This window comes from Geotrypetes seraphini, chromosome 8 (genome assembly GCF_902459505.1).
Source record: "Geotrypetes seraphini chromosome 8, aGeoSer1.1, whole genome shotgun sequence".
NCBI lineage: Eukaryota > Metazoa > Chordata > Amphibia > Gymnophiona > Dermophiidae > Geotrypetes > Geotrypetes seraphini.
This window is the reverse complement of record NC_047091.1, coordinates 19,489,757-19,503,309: the sequence shown is the minus strand read 5'-3', so window position 1 is coordinate 19,503,309 and position 13,553 is coordinate 19,489,757. Positions and strand designations below refer to the sequence as shown.

Below are 13,553 nucleotides of genomic sequence, written 5' to 3'. Positions count from 1 at the left end.
TAGAAGGGGTTTCTTTACTCTCTGGAAGCATCGGTCCATCAGAGCATACTTTGACACTTCAGAATTCTGGTACAATCCCTTATACTAAGCCATCTGGACTACTTTAATATCGCCCACCTGGCAATCTCCCAGAAGAACTTGCAGAAACTACAACTGGTGCAGAATGCAGCGGTTAGGCTGATTTTTGGGTTGAAGAAGTCCGATCACATAACCCCTTCCTACCGACTCCTGCACTGGTTGCCAATGGAGGCAGTGCGAAGTTAAACTGGGATGTTTCTGCTTTAAGGCACTATACGGTTTAGCTCCTAAATATATAACTGACCTCTTCTCCTTCTCAACCAACAAACATAAGAAAAGCTCACACCCGAAGTTCGTCTCCCCACCGGTTAGAGGATGTAAATTTAAAAGACACCATCAACATCTCCAATCTTATCAAGCAGCATCATGGGGCAAAGACCTAGAAAAACTACTTAGGCATACAAATAACTAGGTTGAATTTAGGAAACACCTAAAAACATATCTTTTCTTGAATTACCTAGGCAGCTGATCCGCACAATCTCTCCCACAACAACCGCTCTCATATTCTGTTAGTCACTAACCTCCAACTATGTATAAGCTCTACTCAATTGTAGCATTCTTTTTAATCAGAACTTCACGGTCCTGCGGTATATAAACTGCTATTATTATTATTAAATTGTAATCTCATTTCATTTGCATATAGGATCTCAAAAGTAAAAATATTAAAAACTGGAACCAATGATTTCAAACTTTACTGGTCTTGGGAGAAATTTGTGATGTCATTCCAACATGTTATAAGCAAGGTAAGATTTTTGATGATTTTTTTTTTCCTCCCTACTTCTGCGTTTCATTTTTTCCCATTTTATACAAAGCTGTGCACCATTTCATGAAGCAGTAACATGGTCAAGAACAATCTATGTCCTACTTGGAGTTTCTAATATTAGGCTTAATCAATGAATTCCAATAGAAGGTCTCAACCGCAATCTATATTTTGGGGTGAAATGTCCTTAGCCACCCCTGATATACCTTCTATTTAATAATTCTTCAGACCCTCTGAAATGCCACCAAATGTTCAATTGAATTTTCATAACACTTGGCTTTATGCATCCAAATCTTCATCGGGTCACTTTATGGGAACTTATATCAACCCCTATATAAATTAGGTTAAACTTTCAACTGTTTTTCAAAGCTATTTTTGAACTTTTTTTAACAACTTTTCTTTACTAAAAAAGATATGTTGTACTTATCTTAGGTGGTGAACATCAAGGGATAAGTTTGCCAACATGTTTCACCCTTGGAGTTTTGGCAGTACCTCCATACTCATGCTAGATACAACTGTGCTTAAGGGGCTGCAGTATGCAACATGAGGTGCAGCTAGAGTATTCACATGACACCCGCAACTGTACAGCCCCTCACCCCAATACCATCAGTACAGAATATTTACTGTATACACCCATGACAGACAACACTAACATAGTCCACCCATAAAAAACAAGAGGTTGTAAGCCCTCCCTCGTATCACAGAAAAGCGGTATATAAAGAATCTAATATTACATACTATTCAACTTTTTATAAAAAGGCTTTTTGGGAGTCTATTTGGGATCAAATAAATTGTTTGTTAGAGAACCATGTAGCATTGTCATATGACACAATTTTATTTGGCATGTCTATGAGAGCTAAATGTCAAATATCTGCTAATAATAACAAGCTTTTATTGATATTAACAGGAGTTGCCATCCAACAAATAACACATAATTGGAAGGACTGTAGAAGACTGAATTATTGTTTTTGGTGGTCTTCAGTTTGTCATGTGTATAAAATGGAAAGAGCGTTATTATAATAAATTTAAGGATGTGTGGGGACCTTTATTAAATTATAGTAATGAATAAGTTACACTTTTCCCAATCTTAATACATATGTGGATTGGGTGGGGGGGGATTTTTTGCTTTTCCATTAAGAATATATAGATGATTGTCTTAAGATATTATTTTTATATGGTATATATTAGTTGTATATGAATTTGGGAGGGGGGTGGGGTTAAATCTTCTTGGTGTATGATATTGAAAATTTTTCAAGCGATGTTGTATTATATTTGGTTGATATTTACTGTACACTTGATGTAAGTTTAAAAATGAATAAAGAAATTATTAAAAAAATAATAATAATAATTTTAAAAAAAGAATCTAATATTACAGCCCCACAACCATGTCACATACTATTTGTCCCCCAGCACAGAACCGCACCTGAGCAATGTCGTCCTTGTAGATACCCCTCTTCAGGCGGACCCAGGATTTGGGCTTTAAGTTGGTCACTTCCTTCACCACCTTCAGCACATCTGTCATTTCTTTGATAGGCACCATCTGCTGATTCCAGTAGCCCATGCGTAGGTTGCCCACCCCCTCAATGGCCTGCTTCACATGAGTCTGCTTGTATGCCTCCACATAGATATAACCTTTCACATGCTCAGGGGCCACCACGGACTTAATCTGTAAAGGCTGCAAACACAAGATTAAAAAAACAGGAGACGAGATTAGAGACAGCCATGCACAGACCCAACACACAGACTTGATGCAACTCTCACTGTACTCAAGAATGACCTCTCTCAAAACAAAGAGCTATTTACCGTGTCTGTAAACTGGTAAGCAATGAATTTTCTCATCAAAGATATGACTGTGGAACGCTCCTCTCCAATCTGTGCAGGGGGAGAAAGAAACAAAGAAGTAAAAGCTGCACCCTGCCCAAGAACAGCTATGCTATCCCAGTACCACTTTGCCCCCCCACATTAGCTAAGTTGTCCAAGTATGCACCTCTGTCAAAGTGTAAACAACTACTGTCCATGGAGTACCCACCAACTCATCCCAGTTGAGCCTACAGCAGCTACAATGCCATTCACAGGTGTGACACTCTTTGTGGCTTATCCCAGCAACAAAACAGATAAGTAAACCTATTTTCAGGCTTACCTAAGAGTCAGACTCTCAGGAAAGTCAGGAATACAGTGCTCCCCTGCGAATTTGCGGTCAGCGATTCATGGTCCTGGTCATTCGCGGTATTTTCCGACTGCGAATGACCGGGCAGGAGAGGGCAGCCGGAGAGTGAAAGAAATCACTCGCGGTATGCTCTGACCGCCTCTTCCTGCACTAAAGTTGGGCCTCACCAATCAGGAGCTGCTTTGACACGCAGCTCCTGATTGGTGAGAACATAAGAACATAAGAAGTTGCCTCCACCGGGTCAGACCAGAGGCCCATCGCGCCCAGCGGTCCGCACCCGCGACGGCCCATCAGGTCCATGACCTGTCAAGTGGTTCTTGCCTCATCCTAAAAAAACCTATCACTACTTCTATCCGTATCCCTCAATCTCCTTATCCTTCAGGAATTTATCCAAACCTTCTTTGAATCCCTGTAGTGTCTTCTGCCCTAGCACAACCTCCGGTAGTGCGTTCCATGTGTCCACCACTCTCTGGGTGAAGAACTTCCTGGCATTGGTTCTAAACCTGTCCCCTTTCAGTTTCTCCGAGTGCCCCCTTGTACTTGTTGTTCCCCACAGTCTGAAGAATCTGTCCCTGTCTACCTTATCTATGCCTTTCAGGATCTTGAAAGTTTGTATCATGTTTCCTCTAAGTCTCCTCTTTTCCAGGGAGAACAGCCCCAGCTGTTCTAGCCTCTCGGCAAACGAAAGGTTTTCCATACCTCTTATCATTTTTGTCGCTCTTCTCTGGACCCCCTCAAGCATTGCCATGTCCTTCTTGAGGTATGGCGACCAATACTGGACACAGTACTCCAGATGCCCGACTTTAGTACAGGAAGAAGCGGTCGAAGCATACTGCAAATGATTTCCTTCACTCGCCGGCGCTCCGGCTGCTTTCTCCTGCTTCCATCTCCTATCTCCCCCGCTAAAAACCGTATTTACGGTTTTTCAACATTCGCGGGGTTTCCTAGAACAGAACTCCCGCGAATATCGGGGAGTACTGTATAGGGAAAAAAGCTGGGGAGTGGCATATCACACTCACAATTCTCTGCATGTGCTCACCTACCTTGCATTTCACTGTCCACAGGTTGGGGTCTCTAATTGGGGGGGGGAAAAAACAACACAAAAAGGGACATTGAGCATTTAAAAACACAAAGCAGGATATACACTGCATGAATGCTCAGATATAGTGCCCAAGCCTGGGTGCAGATTTTTAGCATGCATGGGGGTCCTTACTTGACTCCAGGCAATAACTGCTGCTGGGTGATGTCATCAGAAAGCTCATCAGATCCGCCATATATGCTGGAAGAGAGGAGATAGGGTGGGGAGAAGGAAAGAGAGAGAGAGAAAAAAATATGGAGAAGTTAGCCACGGACCAAAACTAACTCATTTCAAATACAACCCACCACCTTGTTTATCTTCTCCGAAGTGCCAAATCAGAGAAAAAGCAAGTATGCAGCAACCTCCTCATCTCACCATGTATTGCCTGCACCCACCCATCATTTGCAAAGACTCTGCACATCCTGTTTTTTGCCCCATACTTACTGTTCTCCCACGGAGGATTTGGCATATTTTTTCATGTAATATTCTCCAAGCTCCTCTTCCCTCTGGTCTCTGTGAGAGAAATAATAATAATAATAAAGCCTTGTATTAACCAACATAGTTACAAGTGTCAAATTAAAGAAGCAACACACATCAAGAAATGCACAAGAATAACCATCAACTACATCCCAACCTCCCCAAATCCCCATATGACGAGTAATTCAACAGTAACCCAGCACCCCTTATATTGCCACAAATCCCCAAAGAGTGATTCAGCAGTAACCAGCACCCCTGTCCCAGAATCCCACCCCATCTCGCCGCAAGTTGCTTTTCACAAACACGCTTTTAGGTTTTGGCCTGTAATACCTGACCACAGAGTGCTGGTGCTATCAGAAGTCAACGCATCAACTTACCTCCATAAGTTCTGAAGCCTACGGGCTCCGGACCGATCTTCGTCCAGAACAACATTGTCGATGTTAGAGGCTGCAAGAGAAGTTAAGAGGTGAAAGGTTACAGTTTGCGTGTTGAAATGACATAACAGCTTTAACTAGAAATAAATACTCCTCCACCCAAACCTCTTTCTGTCTACTAGCCAACTCTCCCATGGGCTGGACACCACTATAATCTTAGCTTAAATGAGAGCATCTACAAGATTAGTCCAGTTCTATCCTCCTTTGGCTCAATAAAAGATAGCACCTCACACCCCATGCTTTGTTAACAGCTTGCTTTTGTTAGAGGCTGCAAGAGAAGTTAAGAGGTGAAAGGTTACAGCTTGCAAGTTGAAATGACAGAACAGCTTTAACTGGAAATAAATACTCCCCCACCCAAACCTCTTTCTGTCCACTAGCCAACTCTCTCATGGCCTGGACACCACTATAATCTTAGCTTGAATGAGAGCATCTACAAGATTAGTTCAGTTCTATCCTCCTTTGGCTCAATAAAAGATAGCACCTCACACCCCATGCTTTATTAACAGCTTGCTTTCAAACATTGGTGGCAAAGTACAATTCTCAGACTTTTGCAGTAGAGGGGATTTATAGGATAAACTATACTTCATCTAGAACAGGGATCTCAAAGTCCCTCCTTGAGGGCCACAATCCAGTCGGGTTTTCAGGATTTCCCTAATGAATATGCATTGAAAGTAGTGCATGCACATAGATCTCATGCATATTCATTGGGGAAAACCTGAAAACCCGACTGGATTGCGGCCCACAAGGAGGGACTTTGAGATCCCTGATCTAGAACACCTAGTACTTCTAGAGCACCTAGTACTAGAACACCTAGAACATCTAGTACTTCATCTAGAACACCTCTGAAAGTATATATTTAAATACGACAGGGCTGTGGGTTTCCTACCACATCTCAGTGCTCAAATGGCAGTGCCTATCTCAGGGGATTCTCATCACACCCCCCTCCCTTCACCAGGGATTCTGCAGCAGTATTTGGGTCTCCGCAAGACAGTCCCTGACCTGTGGCGAAGCTACTCAGTCTCCCATAAGGGCTTAAACCCAGCCTGGATGCGAGTACGGTACTCACCTTCTATCTCTTCTGCCGGCGGGAGGTGGAGGTAGTGGGAAGACAGCATGAGCCAAACAATGTCAGCAAAATCAACCACAGGGTGATGCGGGGACAGAAAACCGAAGGAGCAAAAAATTAAAACATGGCTGAAAGCGGCATGAAGGAATGAAATGTTCCAAGCTGAAAACCAATGTATTAAAAAGTATGAGGGAAATCAGTCTCACTCACAGGGGACCAACCCTGCTGTTGATCAAGCTAAGCCCCATGTGCTCAGCTGGAAATCTCTCCCCTCCTTCAAGAGCACAAACCCTGCTCCAAGTACCTGGCCCACCTATCCACTATTTGCTCTCAGAATGAGCTGTGCCTTAAGGCATATCAAGGTCTCTATCACTGAACCAAAAAATGAGAGAGGGGGAATGGGGAGGTAGGTGTATCATGACCAGTACCAAGTTCCAAATTCCAGTAAGCAAGGGTGCTGCCCAGTGCTGGGCTCAGAATGCTGAAACTTCAGAGATTCAGAGGCACAATTTTGAGCTAGATTCTGAATCTTGTAATCTGGAGTGGTCAGGGGCAGGGCTGAATCAGTTCTCAATTTTTTGTTAGGGGGGGGGAAATCAAGGAGAAAGCCAGTAGCCAGCACTAAATCCTGTAACTTGGGGAGAGTGGAACACAATCTGTGACAGAGCTCTGAATCCAGTAAATTGAGGCAGAGAGCAATGGGATAACAGGTCAAGAACTACTGTAGCCCTGAATCCTATAATCTTTATAAATCCTATAAAGTTGGACTCTCAATCCTGTAAATCAAAGGACTTGGGCTATGGAGGAAACATCTTTGTTTTAATCTGGTTAGAGCTCTGCAACCCCAAACTTCCTCAGTGGTAAGCTCTTTTGCCGTGTGTGGTGTCTTACAAATCAGCATCCCCCTGCATCATAAATCACAAGAGGCCTTTACAAGCATCTCAGATGACATATACACAAAAATGAGAAATCAGGAGCCAAGCAGAATCATAGTAATGTCAGTACAAATCACACAGACAGAACTGTGGGTTAACACGGCACAGAAGGCAGGGGGTAGTTACCTGGGCCACACAAGGCAGAGGGCAGATACACTGGAGCACAGATATGCAATATATTTAATAATGTTATGCTCCCTGCTGACAGTTCCAGATCTCTAACTATGCATTAGAAAATTAGCTTCAAAACTAGGGTTATCAGAAGAACAATCATCACGATTTTATTATATCCGAAGGACCAGCAGATCAGTGGATCTTGTGCATACAGACAAAAATCTCTTGTGCATACAACAATAATCAAGAAACCCAGGAGAAAAACCAAGGTGGTAGAGGATGCACTACTCTGCCTCTCTCAACAGATACTTGAGCAAAGTTCCTTACTGAGTAGTCAGGAAGAGGGGGGAATCTCTTCTGTAGAGCTGAGGGGCACCCTCACTTACTTTGGTGAGTATAAAATCTCAGCCCACCTCTCTTTCTTGGTGCAACACAAAAGGTCTAGCACTCTGTGATGGTAAAGATAAAGGCAGCCTCAGATTCAGGTATAGGTCATTAACACTAAAGAACGGTGCCAAGTTCCCAAATACAAACTTGTGGAAGATGGCAACATCTGTAGAGCTATCACACTCACCAGTCATGTTTTCCAAGCCAGTTTTTGGGTCTCATCAGCGAGTGTTGCTCCTGGGTTCCAACAGTCAACCCTGTGCTATCCATAGAGCCAAGCAAATGCCACCCTCCTCCAAGCCTGAATTAGTCTGTTCTCACAATTTGTTTTTTTCAATTAATTTCTGTGCCGGACCTGCCTTGCCATTTCTCCAGAACACAAGGAGATCTAGTGGTCAAAACCAGGGCTGTGGAGTCAGAGCCGAGGAGTTGGAGACAATTTTGGGTAACTGGAGTTGGAAGTCAGAGTCGTGGGTACCAGAAACTGAGGAATCAGGGTCGAAGGATTTATCTACCGACTCCACAGCCAGGGCTGTGGAGTCAGAGTGGAGTCGGAGACAATTTTGGGTACCTGGAGTCGGAGTCGTGGGTACCAGAAACTGAGGAGTTGGCGTTGAAGGATTTATCTACCGACTCCACAGCCCTAGTCAAAACAGATGAAGCTCAGCAAGAATGCAAAGGAAGCTCCAGGTATAATGAGGACAGCATGCAAGGGATAACACTCAGCAGTACATAGCTGTGTAACAGGCCCCTGGTCTCCCTGGGTCTGGGCTAAGCTCCACTCCAGCATTCATTGTCTGACAGACTAGATAATTCATCCAAAAAGCATAAGCATTCAGCAGAATCCATCAGGAGTGATCTGCAGTTAAGGAGAAGGAGATGATAGGAAAATAGCATTTGCTTACCTTTCTCTAGAATATCCTCTGCACCATCTTCCCATTGGTCTTCATCTTCATACTCATCATCTACATCTAAAAAGGGAAAGGAACAGCGTAAAATCAGAAAATCAATGCATAGTATAACAGCTCTAGGAATTTGCAAAGGGTTAGGAACGTCTCCCGCTCTAAAATTATAGAACCCATGCCTCCAGCATGATTCCCAGAGAAAAACCAGCAGCAAAACTAGGAGACAGACATCCTTGTACAAATATCCGTAAGGACTCCTCAGAACAGCAACAAAGAGCCTCCTGAAAGAAGTACCAGCTTCATCCAAGATGAATCCTCCATGCCGTGCCTGTTTCCGAGGCCGATCTTCATCCTCTTCTTCCTCCTCTTCATCATATTCATCTTCATCTTCTTCCTCCTCTGCCTCCTCCTCTTCTTCTCCCTTCTCACTACCTGCTGCACTGGCTCGCTCTTCCTCTGCTTCCTGCAAAGAGAATAGATAAAAGTAATAAAAACAACATATCCCTCTGCAGCTATCGGAGAGAATCCAGGGGATGTGCTGCGACAGGGTACATGAGATCCCTGGACTGAAATCTAGGGCTGCACTAAGGGTCTAGTTGTCTGTGGGGTGCCTTAGTCACCTAATAGAGCAGTGTGTCTCAAACTTTTTTTTAGCTCTGGCACATTAAACGGAGTAAATGTTTTTTTGCCGTTCATTATAACTGAAATAATAAAATTGCAAAACCAACAAAAAATTAAATATGAAAGTTATTTATTTAAAGTTCTTTAAGCTATGTATGGGCAAACTAAAGCTGTTAGGATAGAATTGCTAATCAATACAATGGATGTGTTTGTTTTTGAGTGCAAATTAACTAAAAACACGGCTCGATAGCTGACCAACAAACACACATTTCATCATCCACCATCTGCAGACGTTCTCTTTTTTTCCAATTTAATTTCTGTCAGAGCTGAAAATCCAAATTCACAAGATAAGAAGATCCAAACAGTAACAAAGCTTTCATTGCTTTGTTGCTCAGGTTAGGATAACTACTGTAAAAAAATAAAAATTAATAAAACTAAAATTACTTGCCTTTAGTTTTCAAGGACCAATCACATCAAAGAATGATGCTTGTCTGGGCGGTTGTATCCTTACGCCCACAGACGCTCATAACATTGACTCCTGCATACGCAATATACATGTCATCTATTCTAGTGTATACTTATGAAGGGAATTTTTAAAAGCAAACAAATACAAAAGACTTATAACTAATAATTGTGATCAAAAAAATCACTTGGCTTTCTCTCAAGCTCTCAGATGCCTGCACTATTTGAAAGCAGCGCCATTTTTCTTCTTAATGGAAGCTAGCTGCACACTAGAATGTACGACCCCTGATGAAGCCGCTTTAAGGGCGAAACGGGTCCCATAGGGCTAGCAGCTACGTCCTTAGAACAAGAGCACCGGCTAAAGAGCAAGTTAAAAGATAAGTGCCGGACTCTTTGTTATATAGTTGCACTGTATTTGAAGCACTTTAAGATTTAATTTAAGCACATAGCATTTTCACCAAAATCTTTTAAAAAATTCTCAGCTCAATGAAAGATTCTATCTTCCTGCTTTCAAATAGTGCAGACATCTGAGAGCTTGAGAGAAAGCCAAGTAATTTTTTTGATCACAATTATTAGTTCTAAGTCTTTTGTATTTGTTTGCTTTTCAAGTTTGAAGACTTAGTCCATTGAGACATATTCAGGGAATTTTTAAAAACAAAGTAAAATTCTGGGATCTCTTGTAGCACACCCGGAATCTCTTCGGGGTGCACCACTGTGCCATGACACATAATTTGAGAGATACTAATAGAGAATAGGAGATTTTTTGCAGTTCCCTTCCTAACACAGAAAACCTCACTGTTGGCTAAGTTTGTTACAAGTGAGATGAACTATTCCCCTCCCTCCAAACTTTCCTGTAGTGACCAAGGAGCACTGGACATTCAAACTTTTCCACACTCTGTACATGCTTACTAACAGGGGAAAGCCCCTTCACATGTTCCACCCTCACAGAAAACAAAATTCAAATCGGACTATGCTGCAATCAGGGAAACTGTAGCTACCACAGTCTGACTGCTTAGATGCTCTTATGGGGGGGGGAGACGAAGGGGGGTAATGTCTCCTCTATGAACCCAATCGCTCTGAGCAGCACACGCTGGGATAAGAACTTCAGGGAATGCTTCCCAAAGTATACCTCATTCTCTACTTCCTCTGCCTCACTGCTACGCTCGCTCTCATCCTCCGAGAAGTTACTGTCTTCACTGTCTGACATCTTTGGAGCTTCTTTATACTCTGCAAAGGAAGCGGATTATTTTTTGGATGAGAAGTGTTTCTGGGAGCAGTATAATGAATAAAATTCTCTCATTAATGGCAGTGCAAAACATTTACTGATAAGACATCACACACACTAAACTACTGCTAGAATCTTGAGGTTGTTACAAGATCACAGTTACTTCCTCTCTATAAGGAAAGCTAGTTGGCAATCAACTAGAACAAAAGCTTTTTGGGTTTTTTTGCTGCTCCCTACTCAAACAGTCCACACTTATCTTATCTGGATCCATTCTTATAACAGCGGCAAAAGTATTCAAGCAGCCTGACAGAACCCTTGAGAAAGCCGGATTATTATGGCGAAACGGGTCCTGTCAGGCCAGGGCTGCCTGCTACAATTAAAGATAAGTGTGGGCTGTTCGACTGAGTATGTTTTAAATGTTTAGCATGCAACACGGACGAATTAAAGTTTTTTGCACGAAGTTAATCATGAAGAACCAAAAATTAAGAATTAAAAAATATAAAACCACAATATGATTGCGAGGTTTTTTTAGGATTGATAATAGAAATGTGGAACCTTGTAAGTCTTGGGTTAAAATCTATTCCTGACAATCAAGCAGGTTTCTGAGATCCTTTTCCTCTCAAGAGATCACTTATTGTACTGTGATTGGAGGGATTTTTTGTTTAATGCTGAAAGTTTCATATCGATTCCCCATACCATCTTATTTGGACTAGTAGCCTTGAGCTCTCCCTCTTCCCCTGTGGTATCTGGCATCGCCAATGTTACTTTCTTCCAGCTGCCTTGGATAGGAATTGTGCTGGGCCTTGAGTATTTGTGAATGCTCAAGGCCTGCCAGATCCCGCAAGCTCTCGTGGGAGCTGGCAGGCCTTGAGCATGCACAGATGCTCATGGCCCCAGCCCAGCCCAGTTCCTGTCTGTGGCAACCAGGAGAAAATAAAAGCAGCAATACCAGACAGTGTGGGGGGAAAAGGAGATGAATGCCATAAGCATGGGGGTAAGATAGGAGAGTGAGATTATAGCTGTACAGGGGAGGGGATAAATTTTGGTCACTGCAGGGGCATGGGGGAATAGGAGAGTGAGATTATGAATGTAACCAGGGGGGGGGAGGGAAAGAGGGGGGTTGAGGGAGGGGATGGGAGTAGCAAAGAAAGTGGAACACACATGGCACAAAAGAAAAAACTTAGAAAACAAATTACAATGAAAAAATTCAACCAATAACTACAAGTTAGCCATCTATTAAGCAAAAAAAGCATTAAAAGTATTATTATGCCGAATTACTGAAAAAGACCCCAAACAGATCTAGAAGCCTTTTCACTCTCACAAATACATTTTTTACAAAGTTCCCAAGGACAAGACCAACCACTTCAAACAAAATTAGATAACGAAACCTCAGTCACCTTCTTCCAAGAGAAAATAAGTAAAATACACTCCAACCTATACTTGGAGACTATATCACCACAAGATCCTAAAGTGGACAACCTCCAAATAAAGACCCCTGCACCACGAGACTTAAGTCAATTTAAGGCAATCACCTATGATGACCTAAGTAAAGCAGTAGACACACTCCATCTGTCAAACACTACTCTTGACCCATGCTCCTCCACTCTGCTCCTATCGGCAAGAGAAGAAGTCCTACAAGCCTTACTACCTCTGATCAACGAATCACTAACAGCTAGGATAGTACCTTCAAATTGGAAAACTGCCATAGTCAAACCAATCCTAAAAAACCTTTCTTAGACCCTGACCAACCAGATATCTACAGACCTGTCTCAACCTATCTTTCATATCACAAATCCTGGAAAAAGAAGTCCTGATCCAGCTGCAAGAATCCATAAACAATCAAACCACCTTCGCCAAGTACAAATCGGGCTTTAAGAAATTCCACAGCACCAAAACGGTCCTTCTTGACATAATCGATGACTGTTGAAAGCATTTAGATAAAAGAGGAAGATACCCTCCTAGCCCTACTAGATCTAAGCGCTGCATTTGAGAACATCGACTTCTCCTAAACAGAGTGGCCATAATTGGAATCAACAACTTGGCCCTTCAATAGCTCTTCTCCTTCATAAATAAAAAATCCCAGCAAATACAATGGGAATTGACTATATTGAAACCAAAACCACTCTACTATGGCGTTCCTCAAGGAGCCTTACTCTCCCTATTGCTATTTAATTTATATATCCGACCTGTCCTTAAAATAGCCATGAAGCACCAAATCCAAATTAACTCCTTCACTGATGACATCCAACTATAACATCCATTAGGAAAAAAACATAACACCCAAATCACAAAAACTCCTAAGCTGTTTAACAAAAATTAAAAAATAGATGACCATAAACAAATTATAGCTGAATGCACCCAAAAAAGAATTACTCTGGATACACAGCAAAAATTGCACCTTTCCATGACCTTCACTCTCCTAGGACATGGCCTCACTAACAACCAAGGACAAAGTTCATAGTCTCAGAGTAATACTCAACTCCAACCTCTCGCTTTCTATGTGTCCCAGGTTGTCCCAACCTCATTCTACTATCTTCGACAACTTTGGAAAATCTGAGCATACTTCACTAAAGCAGATATTGTACAACTCTTCTATGCCTATGTCTTATCAAAGGGACTATTGCAATGCACTATTTGTAGGCCTATCCAAGAGAAACCATCATTATCCCAGGACAAGCAGGCAGGTATTCTCACTAGTGGGTGATGTCATCAGACAGAGCCCCGGTACGGACGTCTCACAAGCACGTGTTGCTTGTAGAAACTTAAAGTTTCTAGATGCCCGCACCGCGCATGCGCCGGTGCCTTCCTGCCCGGAGATCCGGGCGTGTCTCCTCAGTTCTTTCT

General features: G+C 42.4%; 1 protein-coding gene across 4 annotated transcripts in view; it reads right to left on the bottom strand.

The window, feature by feature from the left end:
* Positions 1-13,553, bottom strand: part of SUPT5H (SPT5 homolog, DSIF elongation factor subunit) — a 57,390-nt gene that overhangs the window by 23,872 nt on the left and 19,965 nt on the right. For 3 of the 4 annotated variants that reach the window (XM_033954812.1, XM_033954814.1, XM_033954813.1), the window contains 10 exons: positions 10,614-10,711; positions 8,696-8,864; positions 8,402-8,467; positions 6,061-6,072; positions 4,938-5,007; positions 4,528-4,596; positions 4,219-4,284; positions 4,049-4,079; positions 2,642-2,710; positions 2,262-2,513 (listed from right to left, as the gene is read on the bottom strand). In XM_033954812.1, the coding sequence (XP_033810703.1) occupies positions 2,262-2,513; positions 2,642-2,710; positions 4,049-4,079; positions 4,219-4,284; positions 4,528-4,596; positions 4,938-5,007; positions 6,061-6,072; positions 8,402-8,467; positions 8,696-8,864; positions 10,614-10,691 (882 nt within the window). In that variant the 5' untranslated portion in view covers positions 10,692-10,711. The remainder of the gene's footprint in view (positions 1-2,261; positions 2,514-2,641; positions 2,711-4,048; positions 4,080-4,218; positions 4,285-4,527; positions 4,597-4,937; positions 5,008-6,060; positions 6,073-8,401; positions 8,468-8,695; positions 8,865-10,613; positions 10,712-13,553) is intronic. The other variant, XM_033954815.1, reaches the window with a different exon arrangement.